General features: G+C 41.0%; 1 protein-coding gene across 2 annotated transcripts in view; it reads left to right on the top strand.

The window, feature by feature from the left end:
• The window catches only part of RELN (reelin), a 457527-nt gene that overhangs the window by 106970 nt on the left and 329509 nt on the right, over window positions 1-21048 (top strand). For both annotated transcript variants that reach the window (XM_058190565.1, XM_058190566.1), the window contains exon 3: window positions 14408-14543. In XM_058190565.1, coding sequence (XP_058046548.1) covers window positions 14408-14543 — 136 coding nt within the window. The remainder of the gene's footprint in view (window positions 1-14407; window positions 14544-21048) is intronic.

The following is a 21048-nucleotide window of genomic DNA, read 5'->3' on the forward strand; positions in this document are numbered from 1 at the left end:
CTGACAAAAGGCCTGCTTGGAAAATGTTAATTAAGAACCCATCATATTCGGGTTGAAATTGAAAGGAAGATGAAGGAAAGAATTTAAATTCATCAATGGCTGGCGAGACGCGATGATTATTTTTATAAAATGAGCAGAACTACAGATATTGAAAACTAGCCATGTTTTAACTTCCTTGCATTCAAAAGAAAAAAACAACACCATAATAAATATGAATCAAATATTGAATTAGAAGCAGCCAATGCAATATAACCAGGTGGAAGATTAGAATATTGGGGGTAATTTAAAAGTAGATCCTATAACAGTGATGGCGAACCGAAGGCACGCGGGCCAGAGGTGGCACATAGCGCCCTCTCTCTGGGCATGCGGGCCGTTACCCCCAGCTCAGCTCCGCCGCGCATGCTCGCATGCCTCCGCTGGGCAGCTGGTCTTCGGGTCTCTGCTGCGCATGCGTGGAGAGGTGGGGCACATGGGGGCGGCCATGCGCGCATTCAAGGGTCCAGGGTGCATGTGGGGGACCATACGCACCATGCATGGGGGAGGGGCCCATGCAGGGGGTCATGCGCGCATGTACGGGGCACATGCGGGGGTGGGGCGTGCATGTGTGGGGGGCGGGGCACATGTGGGGAGATTAAAAACAGACATTCCTCAGTAAAAATAGTAAAAGAAAACCCCCAAACATTAAGTACAAATGTTGAGAAGAAACACAAGAAAATATACTATACTATTGATGAAAGTAGCTTGCACAAATTGTTGTGTCCTTTTGTTGGGCCCCAGTAAACATGTTGCTTAGGTGTAGTTTTTGGATTTATTTTTTTTTTTTTACAACGGTTCAGGAAGAATAGGATACCTGTTAACAAAACGTTTAGGAATCCTGTGTGGGAAAAGGACATTAGAAGAGGATCTTGACAAAACAAATTTGAATGTCCCATAATGGCTGTAGAACAAGAATTGTGTGATGCTTTAAGAGAAGGAATTTAAATGGTATTTCTATAATGGAGTTATTTTCTGGATAAATTCTGAATTTAAAAACTGGTGGGATTATCTAAAAATTGATGGCATCCTTTTATTTTATTTTATTTATTTATTTATTTGTCACTCATGTATGAGAAAATAAGTATAAGTATGAACATAACATATAAACATGTAAGTATAAACAGGTATAAGTATAAACAGAAGAATTGAGTACAAATAAATGGGGATGGTAGGACAGGGACGGTAGGCATGCTGGTGCGCTTATGCACCCCCCCGTACAGACCTCTTAGGAATGGGGCGAGGTCCATGGTAGAAAGTCTAAGGTTGAAGCTGTGGGGGTTTGAGGATGAAACAACAGAGTCAGGTAGTGTTGTGACCTCAGGCCCAAGTCGGTAGTAGGAAACTCAGTCAGTGTAAAAACAAACAAACTTTATTCAAACAGCTGGGAATTACTTCATTCTCAGTGTAGTCCAACTAAATAAAGCAAATTCCTCCCAACACAATTCCTCAGTCCTATCACCAACCTTGGTCCAATTAGGCAAATTGCCAAAGGCCTTTCTTGGCAAAAATTCAGAAGACACTCATATGAAACAAATGCAACAAGATGAAGCTATCAGCGTTGTTTTCCGGCAAAGAGTCTAAACGCCGTTGCTGGTCTTTTAAGCCTTATGGGAGGGGCCAATCATCTCTTGGCCCTACTCCTGAGTCGTCCTCTTTGCTTTAGCTGCTCTTGCCTTCTGGCAGCTCTTCTCATGCGTGCATTAGCAACAGGCTCCTCCTGTTCCTCTGCCTCACTACTGTCAGCCTCTAGAGTCTCTGAGTCTGCACATCACTCCCCGATGGCCCTGGCCCCACCTCTGCCTCTGAGCAGAGCTCTCATCTGGGCCTTCCCCAGCCTCCAGGACTGGCCCACGCTCTTCCTCAGCCTCATCGCTGTCTGACTCTGTTGCCAGCTCCACAGGCTGCTGGCGGACCACAACAGATAGTGCATTCCAGGCATTGACCACTGTTGCTGAAGTCGTATTTTCTGCAATCGAGTTTGGAGTGGTTTACTATGAGTTTGTATCTATTGTTTGCCCGTGTATTATTCCGGTTAAAGATGAAGTAGTCATTGACAGGTAGAATGTTGTAGCAGACAATTTTGTGTACTAAGCTTAGGTCAGACCATAGGCGGCGTAGTTCTAGGTTGTGCAGGCCCAAAATTTCAAGCCTGATGATATAAGGTATTCTATTGCGAGAAGAGGAGTGGAGGACTCTTCTCGTGAAATACCTCTGGACTCGCTCAATGTCCGTTATATAGTGTAGATTCCAGGCAGATGAGCTGTATTCAAGAATTGGTCCAGCAAAGGTTTTGTGTGCCTTGGTTTGCAGTACAATGTTACCGGAGAAGAAGCTTCACAAGATTAGGTAAACAACTCTTAATGCCTTTTTGGCAACGCTGTAGAACGTTCTCCAACAAACGAGTCTTTTAATGTGAACAGCTTCGGGAGTTTAGTAATCCCTTCCTCCCCCCCAAATCTTAGATTAGGAATGGAGGCTTAGGAAGCATGTCTTGAAAATTTTGATCCCTATTTCAGGGGAGGTTTAGTTCCAGGGGGAAAGAGGACATTCCTGAAGAAGATATCAACTATTAAATCAATCACTATCAATCCTTTTCACAAAACACAGGAACCCTTTCGTCTTTCTTCTCCACTGAGGCGCATTGCATTCCACAGTTTTGTTTTCCTGAAAGAAATGTAGGATCACTGTAATTATATTTAAATGTATATTAATTAGAGAAGCTCTGATTGTTCCCCAAGTATTTATGGTAACTTTTGGAACAGGCTCTGCTCAAGGTTTTGAGAAGCTGCATGTACCCTATTTGTACCCCATCCATCCATCCATCCATCCACTTCTATCCATCTGCTATCCATTTGTCTGTCTGTCTGTCTGTCTGTCTGTCTGTCTGTCTGTCTGTCTGTCTGTCTGTCTATCTATCTATCTATCTATCTATCTATCTATCTGTTTGTCTGCCTGTCTTTCTGTCTATCTTCTACCTTTCTTCTGTTGTCTGTCTGTCTGTCAGTCCATCTGTCCATCCATCCATCCATCCATCCATCTCTATCAATCTGCTATCCATATATCTATCTATCTGTCTGTCTGTCTGTCTGTCTGTCTGTCTGTCTGTCTGTCTGTCTATCTATCTATCTATCTATCTATCTATCTATCTATCTATCTATCTATCTATCTATCTATCTATCCAACCTGTTTGTCTTTCTGTATCTATCTATCATCTGTTTGTCTGGCCATCCGTCTATCCATCCATCCATCCATCCATCCATCCATCCATCCATCCATCCATCCATCATCTATCTATCTATCATACCCATCCTGTATCATCTCTCTTTCTCCCCACACACACTTATACACATCATAATTTAGTGTTAACCTCCATTTGCAGCTGTAGGTTTGCAATCTGGTATAGCCAGATTATTGAAATTACGTACAAGTAGCAGTTTGAGAAACATTGCTACATTTAATGTGTTCCGGATTAAAGTTTTACCAGAAAGCTATACAAATATGTAACCGTTAAAATAATTCCCAGTTTTGCTAAAGTCCAGGTATAAATATTCTGACATCTTTTAATATCGTTTAACAAACGGGCTAAAACTTAAAAGAAAATATGTGTCTAATTTTAAGTCACTCATTCACTCATTCATTCATTCATTCATTCATTCATTCATTTATTTATTTATTTATTTATTTGCATTTATATCCCGCCCTTCTCCGAAGACTCAGGGCGGCTTACACTATGTTAGCAATAGTCTTCATTCTATTTGTATATTTATATATATATATATTTTATACCACAGTAAGGCTGGTTTTTAATAATAGAAAAACCCCCATAAAATCACTTCGTTGTATGAAGTAAGCTAAATCTGATATAACCCACTGAATTGGAAATAAAATGGGCCTTCATTGTCAGTATACTCCCCTTTGAGGTACTTAATAATTTATCAAGCTGTGCTGACCCATAATTGATTTGAACAAGCCAGCTGTGTTTTAGAAGTCTCTTCCATTCTATCAAACTCCGTGGATGGTTTTTTCCCCTATGAAACAGAACGTAATCATCTGGAGAAAAAAAATCAATCACTAGTCTGGTACGTTGGATATGAGTGTAGTTCACTCAGGGTTTCCTTCAAAATGCCAGTAGGTGATTGTTAATTGAGTAATTCCTCTGACTTTAATGGGATTATCACAAAGAGAATTGGTTCCAAGAATCATTCCACGAATTATTCTCTGTTTTTAAACAGATAAAATAGTGTAACCACTACAAGGAATGTTCCTAATGCACCATGTCGTTTTGTGGGGTTCATAAAATACGATTCATGAAACCTGTTGGCGTACACACTGTATTTGTCTTGTCCGTTGTTTGCTTTTTGTTTTTTCCTTGTGAGATTGTATGCTCGACATGCCTCGCTGCTATACAGGGGTGGGATTCAGACGGTTCGGGCAAACCGGATGTTAATTTTAATCTGGTTTGACGAACCGGTACCGGCGACTGCAGGTGGGCCTGCTCGCCTGCCTTGGCATAATGCCATCTTATTTAACCACATTTTCAAGGCCAGGCACATGCACGGAAGGTGTGTGAGCGAGCAAAGCACATGTGTGGAAGGCTGGGCGCATGCATGTAAGGTTGTGCGCGTGGCAAGAATATTGCAAACCCACTGCTGGAGCACATCTTGAGATGGGTTTGAGATGCTTTTAAGAGTAGAAGATTTATTTATTTATTTATTTATTTGCATTTATATCCGCCTTCTCCGAAGACTCAGGGCGGCTTACACTATGTTAGCAATAGTCTTCATTCTATTTGTATATTTATATATATATATATTTTATACCACAGTAAGGCTGGTTTTTAATAATAGAAAAACCCCCATAAAATCACTTTGTTGTATGAAGTAAGCTAAATCTGATATAACCCACTGAATTGGAAATAAAATGGGCCTTCATTGTCAGTATACTCCCCTTTGAGGTACTTAATAATTTATCAAGCTGTGCTGACCCATAATTGATTTGAACAAGCCAGCTGTGTTTTAGAAGTCTCTTCCATTCTATCAAACTCCGTGGATGGTTTTTTCCCCTATGAAACAGAACGTAATCATCTGGAGAAAAAAAATCAATCACTAGTCTGGTACGTTGGATATGAGTGTAGTTCACTCAGGGTTTCCTTCAAAATGCCAGTAGGTGATTGTTAATTGAGTAATTCCTCTGACTTTAATGGGATTATCACAAAGAGAATTGGTTCCAAGAATCATTCCACGAATTATTCTCTGTTTTTAAACAGATAAAATAGTGTAACCACTACAAGGAATGTTCCTAATGCACCATGTCGTTTTGTGGGGTTCATAAAATACGATTCATGAAACCTGTTGGCGTACACACTGTATTTGTCTTGTCCGTTGTTTGCTTTTTGTTTTTTCCTTGTGAGATTGTATGCTCGACATGCCTCGCTGCTATACAGGGGTGGGATTCAGACGGTTCGGGCAAACCGGATGTTAATTTTAATCTGGTTTGACGAACCGGTACCGGCGACTGCAGGTGGGCCTGCTCGCCTGCCTTGGCATAATGCCATCCTATTTAGCCATGTTTTCGAGGCCAGGCACATGCATGGAAGGCACCTGTGTGCGAGCAACACGTGAGGAAGGCCGGGCGCAGGCATGGAAGTTCGTGCGCGTGGCGAACCGGTGGTAAGAATATTGCAAACCCACTGCTGGAGCACATCTTGAGATGGGTTTGAGATGCTTTTAAGAGTAGAAGATTTATTTATTTATTTTATTTATTTATTTATAATTACATTTCTATACCGCACCATCTCCCGAAGGACTCAGGGCAGTGCACAGCCAATATTTAAAATACACATACCACTATAATATAAATATAATAAATAAACACTATTTAAAAACAATTAAAAGCAAATATTTAGTGGCTGAATCACTAAAACGGTCAAAGACCAATTAAAACCCATTAAAATTTCGCTAAAATACATTCTTAGGCTAGTCCCGCTCGGTGAAATAATAAAGTCTTCAGTTCACGTTTGAAGGCCCGGAGGTCGGGGAGTTGGCGTAACCCCGGAGGTAGCTCGTTCCATAGGGCTGGTGCCGCCACAGAGAAGGCCCTCCCCCTGGGGGCCGCCAACCTACATTGTTTGGTCGACGGAACCCTGAGGAGGCCCGCTCTGTGGGAGCACACAGGTCATTGGGAGGCAATTGGTGGCAGAAGGCGGTCTCACAGATACCCCTATAATAAACCATCAAGTTACAAATAATGAGGTGGTCACCCCTGACCTTTCTTGCACCTTAAAATTGGAGAAAGACCCTCTCATTCTCCACATATGTCTACAACAGTGGTCCCTACTTCCCACTAGTGGGCATTCCAGCTTTCATGGTGGGCGGTAGGAGTTTTGTCCGATAAGCACTTTCTTTTTTTTAAATTTAACTGACTTTTTAAAAAAATTCATAGCATTATTTAAAAACATTTTCATTAGGTTTTCGTAAAATTCCCCGTGACAATTTAAATTTCTGAAAAGATACTATTTGTATCGCCCGCGCATAAGTTTAGTTCACGTTACGTAAGTGAAACTAAATGGCGTTATAGTGCGACCGCAAACAAAAGAGCCTCGTCCCAGAATAGCTCGCGCGTCTCCCCCCGAACTGGCGGGCGGTTAGAAAATTTTACTAATAACAGAGATACAAAAGTGGGTGGTAGGTATAAAAAGGTTGACTACCCCTGGTCTGCAACATGGTTGTAGTAACAGTGCCATTCCTACAGCGCTTTTCAGAAGTGGGGGAAAAAAATTGCTCAACTATTCCGTGTGAAGGACTTTGAAGACCATAAAAACGTCTATATAAATTATGTATTATCCCTGCCAGACTTGAATCTCGAGTCCTCAGGATTCCATTCACCTTGTGTCTACGGCCCTTCGGAAGAGTTAAAGCCCTCGACAGATGACCTGGTTCCTGACGATGCTCCAATGACCTTCCCTTTATTTGGGTTATATAGAACTTTTATTACAGCAAGTGCCAGAAAATTGAGGACATCCATCTGTTACGGATAAACTCCCTCTCGCCCCTTTCCTGGGCTTAGATTAGGCATGATATATAACTGCTAGTATCCCTAACAGTTTCACAGTAAAGTAATATACAACAGAGAAGACATAATAAGACGGAATGACATATATACTGTTTCAACACACAATAAAACTCAAGGGGGAGATAACTTCGGGGAAAGGCTTCCTTACCTTTACAAATAGGGTGTGATTTAGTGAATCTTAGCTGCTGCACACTTTGGCTCTACATAAAGATGTGTAGAAACTCTATTTTTTTAATAAAAAAAAAATGATGCACCCAATCATTTTTCTTTAGTCCTTGCTGTTTCTGTATTAAATTACATAAATATTCCAAGCATTTATAAGGAAAAGACAAGTATATGATTTATTATTATTTTCATTTTAAAAAAGAGAACCAAACCCTTGTCAGTGGCATGTCTATCATAAACCAAGGTTGGTTAAAGAAACTGCATCATCATCGTTGTTGTTATTATTATTATTATTATTATTATTATTATTATTATTATTATTATTATTATTTTATTTACACAAAATGACAGTATACACAGCAAACGAGATATCTATGCTGGATTTCGTATCACAGATCACTGTGATATTAATTCAGTCAACATAAAATTCAGTCAACTGAACGTTCAAAAATGCATCACAAATACCATTGACTGGTGCTAATGTTTGATACAGATTGCTGCCAGCGTCCTAGGTATTTATTTATTTATTTTTTATTTATTTATTTATTTTGTCACAACAATATATGTAAGTATCATACAAAAAGATTATATAGTATATAAACATATATATGAGTAAATATTAGGAGGTAAAAGCATATATATATATATATATATATATATATATATATATATATATATATATATATGTGTGTGTGTGTGTGTGTGTGTGTGTGTGTGTGTGTGTGTGTGTGTTTTCTGAGGTTTTCGCGGGTGTTTGTATGTAGGTCTTTGGTTATTCGGGTTTTCTCCCGCGTAAAATTGGAAGTGTCTTGGCGACGTTTCGACGAAGTCTCATTCGTCATCTTCAGGCTTCAGCTTCGTGCTTCACATTGCTCCCAGAAGCACGAAGCTGAAGCCTGAAGATGACGAATGAGGCACGCCCCTTATGGTCCTCTTAGGAATGGGGTGAGGTCAATAGTAGAAAGTTTTTGGTTAAAGCTTTTAGGATTATCGGAAGAGACCACAGAGTCAGGTAAAGTATTCCAAGCACTGATGATTCTGTTACAGAAGTCATATTTTCTGCAATCTAGATTAAAGCGGTTGACATTAAGTTTAAATCCATTGGTTGTTCTTGTATTATTGCAATTCAAGCTGAAGTAGTCTTTAACAGGAAGGACATTACAATGGATGATTCTATGAGTTAAATTTAGGTATCAACCAAGTACTTTCCTAGGACGCTGACGGCAACCCGTATCAACCGTTAGCACCAGTCAGTGGTATTCGTGATGCATTTTTGAATGTTCAGTTGACTGAGTTTCATGTTGAATGAATAAAGTATAATAATAATAATAATAATAATAATAATAATAATGATGATGATGATGATGATGATGATGATGCAGTTTCTCTAACCAACCTTTGTTTGTGATAGACAAGCCACTGACATAAATCATATATTTGTGCTCACTTCGGCAGCACATATACTAAAATAAATCATATACTTGTCTTTACTACTTATTATTATTATTATCATAATCATCATCATTATTATTATTATTTTTTTATTTTGTCGAATACATATTAAATAATATATATATAAGTATAAGCATGAATTGAATACATAAAATGAATACCATTAAAGGGAACATTAGGACAGGGATGGTAGGCATGCTGGTGCTCTTATGCACGTCCCTTATTATTATTATTATTATTATTATTATTATTATTATTATTATTATTATTATTATTATTATTATTATTATTATTTACACAGAATGACAGTATATACAGCAAACGAGATAACTATGCTGGATTTCATATCACAGATCACTAGTCGAACACTTCCCAAGCGTTTAGGACTGCGTGATGTATCGGCGGATTATGCAAGCAGATCCCAGTAAGGTGGCCTTCTGCAGCTGACCAATGGTGATCTTGTCAGCGCCAATTGCTTTTAAGTGCTTGCCTAGATCTTTAGGCACAGCTCCCAGTGTGCTGAGTATCACTGGAACCACTGCACTGGTTTATGCCAGAGTCTTTGCAATTCGATTCTCAAACCTTGATATCTGGTGACCTTTTCAAGTTGTTTCTCATCAATTCTGCTGTCACCAGGTATAGGAATGTCGACTATTCACACTTTTTTCTTTTCCACAATTGTGATATCCGGGGTATTGTGTTCCAAAACTTTATCAGTCTGTACTGGGAAATCCCACAGTAGTTTTGCATGCTCATTTTCAATCACTTTTTCAGACTTATGATCCCACCAGTTCTTTGCTACAGGCAGATGGTAGTTGTGACACAAGTTCCAGTGGACCATCTGAGCGACTGTGTTGTTGTTTGTAGTCGGTCAGAGTTATTGTCTTACAGCAGCTCAGTATGTGATCAATGGTTTCAACTGCTTCTTTGCAGAGTCTGCAAAGACTCTGCAAATAATAATAATAATAATAATAATAATAATAATAATAATAATAATAATAATAATAATAATAATAATAATAATAATAATAATATCTTTATTCGTTAAACATGAAACTCAGTCAACTGAACATTCAAAAATGCATCACAAATACCATTGACTGGTGCTGATGGTTGATACGGGTTGCTGCCAGCTTCCTAAGTATCAGCCAAGTACCTTCTTAAGATGTACAATGTTCCAAGTAGCGCAGTTTTTTGCAGTTCCACTGGTGTTATTGCGGGAAGCTGTAATTTGTTGATGTATCTTATAAAATTCTTGGACAGGGTACCAAGTGCCCCCTGGGTATCACTGTTACATGTTTCATCCATAGCCATGTAGTTTCAATGGCCAGGTCGCGATATTTCATGATTTTTTTCCCAGTTCTTTTTCTTTGACTCTGGCATCTCCTGGTACCGCAATGTCCATAAATTGTACATTTTGGTTTTCGACAGCTGTGATATCTGTCGTGTTGTGTTCCAAGTGACGATCCGTCTGTATTCGAAAGTCCCACAAGATCTTCACCTTCTCATTTTCTATAACTTTTTCCACTTTATGTTGTTGTTGTTGTTGTTATTTTGCGACTTCCTTCTGTTTTCCATAGTGGTCTGGCTTTGCACAGATGTGTGTTCGTTTTCACCTCCAAAGTCTAGAGCAGGGGTCTCCAACCTTGGCAACATTAAGACTTGTGGACTTCAACTCCCAGAATTCCTCAGCCAGCATGCGCTGAGTCTGAGTCTATGGGAAATACTGTTTTACTTATAGCCCAACAAAAAATTGTAGCTGTAATTTTTCCCCCTTTTTTTTTCCTGTACAAAGAAATATTTTATGCCATGCTAGCCTGCAATTCTAGATAGGAAAGAATTCTTAATGAACATAACGAACAGAATTAAGAATTCTGAATAAACATATAGGTAATCCTCTACTTACAACAGTTCGTTTAGTGACCGTTTGAACTTACAGCGGCACTGAGAAAAGTGGCTTATGACCATTTTTCACACTTACGACTGTTGCAGCATCCCCACGGTCTTGTGGTTTACATTTAGATCCTTGACAACTGACTCGCATTTATGACGGTGGCGGTATCTGTGGGGTCATGTGATCCCCTTCTGCAACCTTCTGACAAGCAAAATCAATGGGGGAGCCAGATTCACTTAACAACCATGTGGCTACATTAACAACCGCGGTGATTCACAAAACAAACGTGCCAAGAAAAGTCATAAAATGGGGCAAAACTCACTTAACAAACTTCTCACTTAGCAACAAAAATGTTGGCTTCGTTTGTGGTTGTAACTTAAGGACCACCTGTAAAAGTTTGTGCAATTAATTTCTACCTTAATTATGTTTTTCCTTTCACCTCTGGACTTTTTTTGTCCTTCGAGAAAACTCTTTTCCACTTACATGTGTATATATCACCCAAAAAATCAGTTAATTAAAAGAAAATTCGTGAACTGCAAAGAATAATACAATGGTGATTATAGAGTGAGAAATGTGATACACGTTGCAGTAATTTAAAATCTTTATAACTCAAAAGAAAGGTGGGGGGGAAAGTAAAAATAGGAACCATATGTTGTGTCTCGCCCAATCTCACCACAGCCGGGGCCTTCTTATCTGCTTCCGAACACGGAGGAATGTTCTAGTATGCCTCCCGGCCCCAGCCCTGGCTCCATGCCCAGACAGGCTGAAGAGGAGGAAATATCTCCAGCCCCCAGCTCTGGCTCCATGCCCAGGCAAACAGAGCAACTAGACCCCTCCCCCTCCTCCACAGCATGTGAGCCTGAGGGAGGTCTATTGCCAACAGCTGCCGACTGGAGTGACCTCGCCAGAAGACTTGATAGGCGGAGGCAACAGAAGGAAGGGAGGGGCAGGCCTGGATAAGTGCTGAGTCATGGAGCCACACCCCATGGCCTATATAAAGGATCTGCTTTCTGGCAGTCTCTGAGTCAGGCAAAGTCTAAACATATCTTGCTGAAGTCACTTTCTGGTCTCCTGCCTGCCCTGAGGACTTTGCTAGGACTTTGGCAGAGCTGCAGAGCCACGCCTGATTCGGATTTCCCTGACCCGGCCGTCAGCGGAGGAGTGGGACACGACACCATACAATTTGAAGATGTAGTGTCTGCTATTTGTTCTGCTCTAAGAACTAAGTTCCATCGTGGAGCCAACTTAAGTTCCATTACCATTGTAGGGATAAGGCAAAAAATTAATTAATTAATTCATCTAGTCCATTGATTCTAACCCATAGAATATCCGTTTTGAATACTTCCTCTTTTTTTTTCTAGGACCCTAACAGTGCGAGGTAGACTTTAAGAGCTTCCAGAGAGCTTAACCTCCATTTTTAGAAAATAATTACTATATTTTTCAGACTATAAGACTCACCTGACTAAAAGACACACCTAAATTAGAGGAAATCAACAAAAAAAAGTTTTTGGCCTCCACGTGCCCCATTTTCAGGCCTTTTCCAGCCTTTTTTTGACCCATTTTCAAAGCTTTTTTCTGCCCGTTTTCTAGGCTTTTTTCAGCCCATTTTTTAGGCTTTTTTGGCCTGTTTTGAGGCTTTTTAAGCTCGTTTTTGAGGCTTTTTTCAGCCCGTTTTTGAGGCTTTTTAGCCCATTTTTTAGGCTTTTTGGCCTGTTTTTGAGGCTTTTTTCAGCCCATTTTTCAGGCTTTTCTCAGTCCATTTTTCAGGCTTTTCTCTGCCCATTTTTAAGGCTTTTTTGGCCTGTTTTTGAGGCTTTTTTAGCTCGTTTTTGTGGCTGTTTTCAGCCCGTTTTGGAGGCTTTTTAGCCCATTTTTAGGCTTTTTGGCCTGTTTTTGAGGCTTTTTTCAGCCCATTTTTCAGGCTTTTCTCAGCCCAATTTTCAGGGTTTTTTCAGGCCTTTTTTTCCCCCAAAAAAAAAAATTGGCCAAAAAAAAAAAAGTGTCTCGAAAATGGGCTGAAAAAAAGCCTCAAAACCGGGCCAAAAAAAGGCCTGAAAAAGGCCAAAAAAAGGCCCAAAAATGGGGCGTGTGGAGGCAAAAACCCCCCAGCTGGCGGGTAGGCGTGGCTTCAGCATTATTCGGTCTATAAGATGCACAGACATTTTTCATCCCCTTTTGGGAGACAAAAAAGTGCACCATAGTCTGAAAAATACGGTAATTTGGGGAAGACCCAAAGGTGTTTTTTTCTGGAGGCAACTGGACTTTTTTGTGTTTTCTTTGAAGACATTTCGCTTCTCGCCCAAGAAACTTCTTCAGCTCTGTGAAAGCCCAGTTGCTTTTTTTAAAAAGCACCTTTGGAACAACCATGACTTAGATGACTGAGAATCTCCATAAACAAAATTTGGAGAAAACACACACACACAAAAATTCTTGAGAAATTGTTCTGGGCTATTTCCAACTGGGCAATTTGGCTTTAGATCCCACCCGTGGAAAAATTTCCAAAATACAAATGAAGTATTTTGACATGCTAAAATATGTACGTACTTTTATTTATAATATTATGTAATTCTATTTCTATCTGAAGCTTCTTCTCAGTCAAATAATCTGAAGTATTAACAACAGAATAGCAAAAGGTTAAAATAAATACTAAATGGTTGAAAAAATCAATTAACATTTCAAAGTCCAGTGAAAGAAATACTTGTACATTGAGAATATAGGAAAATACAGTTTTGAAGTTCAGGGCAAAGAGTAAAGTTATTTCATATTAGTGTTCAAGGTAAATATATACTGTATATACCTGTCGTGTCCCACCCCCACTCCGATGAACGAGTCAAGGAAGTCCGTAACAAACTTGGCAATGAAGCCTCTGCAGCTTGCCAAGTTCCTTCGAGGTTTATCAGGGCAGGCAGGCGTCCAAGTTGTGACTTTAGCGATAGAGTCCGATATCAGCAAACTAGATAAGACTTTGCTTGACTCAAGGTTGGAATGCCAAAAGCAGGTCCTTTATATAGGCTGTGGGGTGTGGCTCCATGACTCAGCATTTATCCAGGCCTGCCCCACCCCTCCCTCTGCTGGCGTCGTCTCTCAGATCTCCGGAAGCGAGGGTCCTCCCACACTGAATTGTCTTCAGCTGGATCTGCTGTCAGCGTCTGGGAAAGGGAGGGGTCAGAGGGAGTAGGCCTTGGTAATTCCACCACCTGGCTGGGTTCCTGCTCTGAAGGCTGAGCCAAAGGAACACACGCTGTATGAGTGAGGTTTATTGGGCTTCTCCTTTCACTCCTTGAATCCTCTCTGGGCATGGAGCCAGGGCCGGGGGCTGGACCGTTCATCTTCATTATCAGACTCGGAGTCTGATAAAAGGCCCGGTTGGAGACGGGAGGGGCCCGGCTGAGGAGAGGAGGGAGGACGAGTCACAACAATATCTGTGATGGTGAACCTATGTCACGCGTGTCAGAGGTGGAATGCAGAGTCCTCTCTGTGGGCCATTTTTCAGGCTATTTTCAGGGCTGCTTTTGGCCTGAATATGGCCTGGAAAACAGCCGGAAAATGGGCCGGAAAATGGCTTGGAACATGGCCAAAAAGCAGGTTTGTGCACGCCGGCCAGCTGGTCTTTGGGTTTCTGGGGCTCCGGCGCACAAAAAGGTTCGCCATCACAAGTATATACAGATAGAATGCTGTATTACACAACTGAATTTTTTATTAATTGTTTATGGATGCTTGTGCAGAAATAAAATGAAACTGTTGAATGAATATTCATGAATATTTATTTATTTTGTCTCTTCCTTGTAGGGATAATGTCTGATCACCAATTTGGGAATCAATTCATGTGCAGTGTGGTTGCGTCGCACGTCAGCCACCTTCCAACCACAAATCTCAGTTTTGTTTGGATTGCTCCTCCTGCAGGAACAGGCTGCGTGAATTTTATGTAAGTAACTATTACTATTATTGTTACGGTGAAGGTTACTGTAGGAGAAGGAATGGAAGAACAGGGGGTGGAGTCAAAAGAGGGATCAGCCTAGAATCCGTATATGGTCACAAGCGAACTAAGTCCAACCGCCTTCGACTTCCATTGACCGTTATCTAACTTCAAGCAGACGCTAACCATGAATTGAGAAGATTCCTGTGCATGGGCTGTTTAGCAAAAAGTCAGTTTAATTCATGTGAGGACCTTATCTTTTGTGCCTGATAGTGGCAAAAAGACTGTAGAAGGTAATATATGTACAGGTAGTCCTCAACTTACAACCGTTCATTTAGTGAACATTCAAAGTTACAATAGCACTGGAAAAAGCGACTTATGACCGTTTTTCACAGTTACGGCCTTTGCAGCATCCCCAAGGTCATGTGATCAAAATTCAAATGCTTGCCTGCTGGCATGGATTTATGACCGTCATAGTGTCCCTTGGTCCCCTGTATCCCCTTTTGTGACCTTCTGACAAGTGAAGTCAATGGGGAAGCCGCTGTCAGGGTTCCGACGGATGCCCTAATTAATTCATGAGTCTTGAGCCAAGTTTCAAAAGAAATCCAGTTATTTATTAGGAGCAACATGTCGGCACATATCCAAGTGGAGTCAGCTCTGACCCTACGTAATTTATATTCCCACTATGACCCTGTTCCCCCCCCCTGTCCTCCTTGAGTGTATCATAAATCACATTCTCCAACGGAGCACTTTTGTGGGCTGTAGAAAACATGCCTCTCCGGCTGGCTTTGGTAACCTGGGATACAATCTGGAGAAAGGTATGTGTGGAATGTGGCAGACGAGCTGCTCCGTCAGTTCTCCCCTCCCCCCTCCCCCCACCACCTATGGCGACTAGAAAGCAGGCCTGGAATGCTTTACGAGTTGACAGCCAGATTAATTTAATAATTGGGTTACTAACTTATCAAACTGCAATGGTTCACTTAACAATTGTGGCAAGAAAAGTGATAAAAGGAGACATACTTCACTTAACCCACATTAATTTTGGGGTCAATTGTGGTCAGAGGTTGAGGACTACCTGTATCAAGAATTAGCAAATGTACATCTGTATAAGCTGCCTCTTCTCAAAAGTCATAGGGCAATTTTAAGGGGACCAATTTGTAGGCTTCTCAAACAGTCAAATGAAATTACAAATCGGATTCAGCCATGACTGGTGAGAAAAATCAATTTGCAGCATTGATTTGCTTTTGAGAACTGGAAAATTTACATTTAAGAAATGTAAGGATGAGGATAAGGATATCTATTGTAGGTGCAAATAATATAACGGAATGTCGTTAACCATTATTCAGGTAGTCAATGGATTGTGAAACCAGTACTATGAGGATTTAACTCAGGGGTAGTCAACCTTTTTATATCTATCGCCCACTTTTGTATCTGTGTTAGTAAAATTTTCTAACCGCCCACCGGTTCCACAGTAATGTGCCGTGTATCGTCGTCTGTGCATGCCTCTTGCGCATCGTGGATTGGGTTTGTGGGGGCGCTGGCTACCAGCTTTGCTTGTCTGTTACAGCTGGGTGGTGTGGGGGGAGATGCGCGAGCTATTCTGGGATGAGGCTCTTTTTTTTGCGGTCGCACTATAGCGCCATTTAGTTTCACTTACGTAACGCGAACTGAACTTATGCGCGGGCGATACAAATAGTATATTTTCAGAAATTTAAATTGTCACGGGGAATTATATCAAAACCTAATGAAAATGTTTTTAAACAATGCTATGAAAATTTTTCAAAAAGTCAATTAAATTTTTAAAAAAAGGAAAGTGTTTCAGTATCGGAGAAAACCCCTACCGCCCAGCATGAAAGCTGGAACGCCCACTAGTGGGCGGTAAGGACCAGGTTGACTACCATTGATTTAACTTATATTGAACTAGACCGCATTAATGCAAAATGCTCTTGGAAACTTTATTCCATGGAGACTTTTATAGTATGATTTTAAGAACTAACATAAGGATAGTGGATAGTGGATAGTGATTTTATGAGTAAATGCTTGATTTTAACGTAAAAAACTGTATATCTGTTTAAAAGGATTAATCCACTTCCCACATAACAGGCACTATCTTAATTCTTCTTCGGTTGGCTTAGTATACAGTCCTTGACTTACAACAGTTCATTTAGGGACTGTTCAAAGTTACGACGTCGCTGAAAAAAAGTGACATGAGTTACGACCTTTGAAGCATCCCCATGATCACCTGATCAAAATTCAGATGCTTGGCAATTGGTTCATACTTATGACCGTTGCTGTGTGATTATCTTTTGCAAGCAAAGTCAATAGGGAAGCCAGATTCACTTAACAATAGTGTTGCTAACTTACCCACTGCAGGGCTTACTTAACAGCTGTGGCAAGGAAGGTCATCAAAAAATTTTTTTTTTAATTTGAATTTATATCCCGTCCTTCTCCGAAGACTCAGGGCGGCTTACACTATGTCAAGCAATAGTCTTCATCCATTTGTATATTATATACAAAGTCAACTTAATTGCCCCCGACAATCTGGGTCCTCAGTTCACCTACCTTATAAAGGATGGAAGGCTGAGTCAACCTTGGGCCTGGTGGGGCTTGAACCTGCAGTAATTGCAAGCAGCTGCTGTTAATAACAGACAGACTTAGTCCGTTGAGCCATCAGGGGCAAAACTGACTTAACAAAGGTCTCACTTAACAACTTAAATTTCCGGCTCGATTGTGGTCGTTAGTCCAGGACTGCCTGTATACATAGCCATCAGAAGTGGGTTTCACATTATGTTACTACCGGTTCACTGTGCGCGCGCGCATGCTCGCTTCTTGCACATGCCCGGCCTTCCGCGCAGGCGCTTTGCTTGCGCACACGCCTTCTTCTTATGCACCCAGCCTCAAAAACTTACCTAAATAGGATGGCATAGAGCTGGAGGGGGGGTGGGCCCTCTCGCGATTTCCGCTACCAGTTCGGGCAAACTGGTCCAAACCGGCTGTATACCATCTCTGATAGCCATACAACAGCTCTAAAAGACAAACCAATCCTGTTTTTTTTTTTAAATTTGAATTTATATCCCGCCCTTCTCCGAAGACTCAGGGCGGCTTACACTGTGGTAAGCAATAGTCTTCATCCATTTGTATATTATATACAAAGTCAACTTTTATTGCCCCCAACAATCTGGGTCCTCATTTTACCTACCTTATAAAGGATGGAAGGCTGAGTCAACCTTGGGCCTGGTGGGATTTGAACTTGCAGTAATTGCAAGCAGCTGTGTTAATAACAGACAGACTTAGTCTGCTGAGCCACCAGAGGCCCCTTGTTAACTATTAGCTTACCAAGATATACATTTTTTTTTAGGAGCTGAGATTTATGCTAAGCATTTCAGTTTATATTCTTGTCTCACAAATCAACAAGACTTGATTCTTTGTATATTACTTTCTGCTTTATCGATGTTTCTTTCCATCCGCTGACAAGTTTAATTTGATGCTTTTCAGCTGGCAAACCCAGACATAAAACAAAACAGAAGTTTTTCTTTTGTCACCATTTGACCTCTGACGTGAATAGCAATTTAACGCCAGTTTATGTATTGAATTTATAGGACAGTCTATCTTTAGTCTACTTTACCTTGATGAATATAGTCGGTATGTATTCCAGAGGTGGGTTTTAACAGGTTCTGACCAGTTCTGGAGAACCGGTAGTGGAAATTTTGAGTAGTTCGGAGAACTGGTAGTAAAAATTCTTACTTGCCTGCCCCCATCTATTCTCTGCCTCCCAAGTCCCAGCTGATCGGGAGCAAATGGGGATTTTGCAGTAACCTTCCCCTGCAGTAGGGAAGGAATGGAGATTTTACCGTATCCTTCCCCTGGAGTGGGGTGGGAATGGACATTTTACAGTGTCCTTCCCCTGCCAAGCCCACCACCCCACACTCACCAAGCCACGCCATGCCCACCAAGCCACACCCACAGAACCGGTAGTAAAAAATTTTGAAACCCACCACTGATGTATTCGTATTATGTAAGCACACATAGGATAGAATAACAGAGTTGGAAGGGACCTTGGAGGCCTTCTAGTCCGACCCCCTGCTTAAGCAGGAAACCCTACACCACTTCAGACAAATGGTTATTCAATCTCTTCTTAAAAGCTTCCAGTGTTGGAGCATTCACAACTTCTGGAGGCAAGTTGTTCCACCGATTAATTGTTCTCACTGTCAGGAAATTTCTCCTTAGTTCCAGGTTGCTTCTCTCCTTGATTAGTTTCCACCAGTGGTGGGTTGCTAAAAGTTCGCCCCGGTTCAGGCTCCGCCCACCTGCCCGGATGTCTCTGTGCATGCGCAGAAGCGTTATGCATGCGTACAAACGCACCCGCACCCATGAGCGAACCAGTAGCAGCTGAAAGTGAAACCTACTACTAGTTTCCACCCACTGCTTCTTGCTCTGCCCTCAGGTGCTTTGGAGAATAGCTTGACTCCCTCTTCTTTGTGGCAACCCCTGAGATATTGGAAGACTGCTATCATGTCTCTCCTAGTCCTTCTTTTCATCGGACTAGACATACCCAATTCCTGCAACCGTTCTTCATATGTTTTAGCTTCCACTCCCCTAATCATCTTGGTTGCTCTTCTCTGCACTCTTTCTAGAGTCTCCACATCTTTTTTACATCATGGCGATCAAAACTGAATGCAGAATTTCAAGTGTGGTTGGGAATATGAGATAGGATTGATCTCATGGTATAATACGAGTGGTTTTATGATTTTTTTAAAAAAAACACCTATTGGTTTCCTTGAGTTACAATAGAAGCTGTCTCTATTCTTAAGGGAGAGTCAGTTTGGTCTGATGGTTAAAGTGCAGGAATATCAGCAGAAAAACCGTGAATAATAAATAAATCTTATCTCAAGGCACGTTATCCATAGAAGAGATTTACACAGTCAAATAATAGTTGTCACTGGGGGGAAAAATGTGTTTCTTAAAAAAAAAAAAGAAGTAGTAGTTCAGGATATATTCAAGCCAGTTGCGCTCTCATGAAATTAAGGACGCCGCATAAATTTGCTTGAAAGTAAATATGCTTCAGGGTGAATTCCTACCAACTGTTTCCTTTGAATTTGGGAAGGAAATTTTCACAACCATTGGGCTGCCAAATAATGAAGTGGTTGCTTTGGCTTAAATCCAACGGAATGTACATAAAGCAATCAAAAGCTCTTTTGAATCGTTGATTGGCTTTCTGTAGAGAGATCCTGGGCAGCTGAGCTGTTTGATAAAATTTGGCTTGCAAAAGAAAACAAAAAAGAATAGGAAAAGCAAGCAATACGTAACTATCACCTTGTTGTGACATATGTTGTAGAATTGTGCGCTTATAAGTGACTGACACTTACAATTCCCTGTCTTATACATGGGAGGGTGGAGGAAATATAGTTTATTTATTTATTTTATTTATTTATTCAATTTTTATACCGCCCTTCTCCCGAAGGACTCAGGGCAGTTTAATTTAGTGCTTTTGGTTTATATTTCACTACACAACACAGGTAAACCTCGGCTTACAACCGGAGCCTCTGTGGCTCAGACTGCTAATGCACTCTGTTATTAACAGCAGCTGCCTGCAATTACTGCAGGTTCAAGCCCCACCAGGCCCAAGGTTGACTCAGCCTTCCATCCTTTATAAGGTAGATAAAATGAGGACCCAGATTGTTGGGGGCAATAAGTTGACTTTGTATATAAATATACAAATAGAATGAAGACTATTGCTTAACATAGTGTAAGCCGCCCTGAGTCTTCGGAGAAGGGCGGGATATAAATGCAAATTAAAAAAAACCAAAAAAAACACCCACAACTGAGCCCAAAAGGTATGTCGCTAAGCGAGACATTGGTGAAGTGGGGTTCTCCCCAGTTTTACGACCTTTTCTCCGCCGCAGCTCTTAAGCGAATCACCGCGATTGTTGAGTTAGTAACATGGTTGTTAAGTGAATCTGGCTTCCCCATTGACTTGGCTTGTCAGACGGTCGGAAAAGTTGATCGGAAGACCACGGGACACTGCAACCGTCATAAATGTGAGTCAGTCAGCTGTCAAGCGTCGGAATTTTGATCGTGTGACCGTGGGGATGCTGCAAGGGTCATAAGTGTGAAAAATTGCCTTTTTTTAGTGCTGTTGTAATCTTCGGACGGTCCCTAAATGAACTGTTGTAAGTTGAGGACTGTCTCAAGATCAAGTACAGGCAGAACTGCAGACTTGAATGACCTTTTCTGTTGGGGGGTGAAAAAGCAAAATAGGAACCAGGATGGTTATTTTTTCAGATGCAATTGTTCTTTTCCTTTTGTAATCACATTTTGTTAGATGCAAGCACCCTATAATTGCTCTAACTGAATGACAAGATGTCATTTAAAGGTACTTTGAAATACCACTGTCGCAGCGGTGAGTTTCACATTATGCTACTACCGGCTCACTGCGCGCGCACGCTTCATCCGCGTACGCACGCCTACCTTCCACACATGCGCCCGCCCTCAAAAAGGTGTCTAAATAGGATGA

This window comes from Ahaetulla prasina, chromosome 7, assembly GCF_028640845.1.
Source record: "Ahaetulla prasina isolate Xishuangbanna chromosome 7, ASM2864084v1, whole genome shotgun sequence".
In the NCBI taxonomy this organism is placed as follows: domain Eukaryota; kingdom Metazoa; phylum Chordata; class Lepidosauria; order Squamata; family Colubridae; genus Ahaetulla; species Ahaetulla prasina.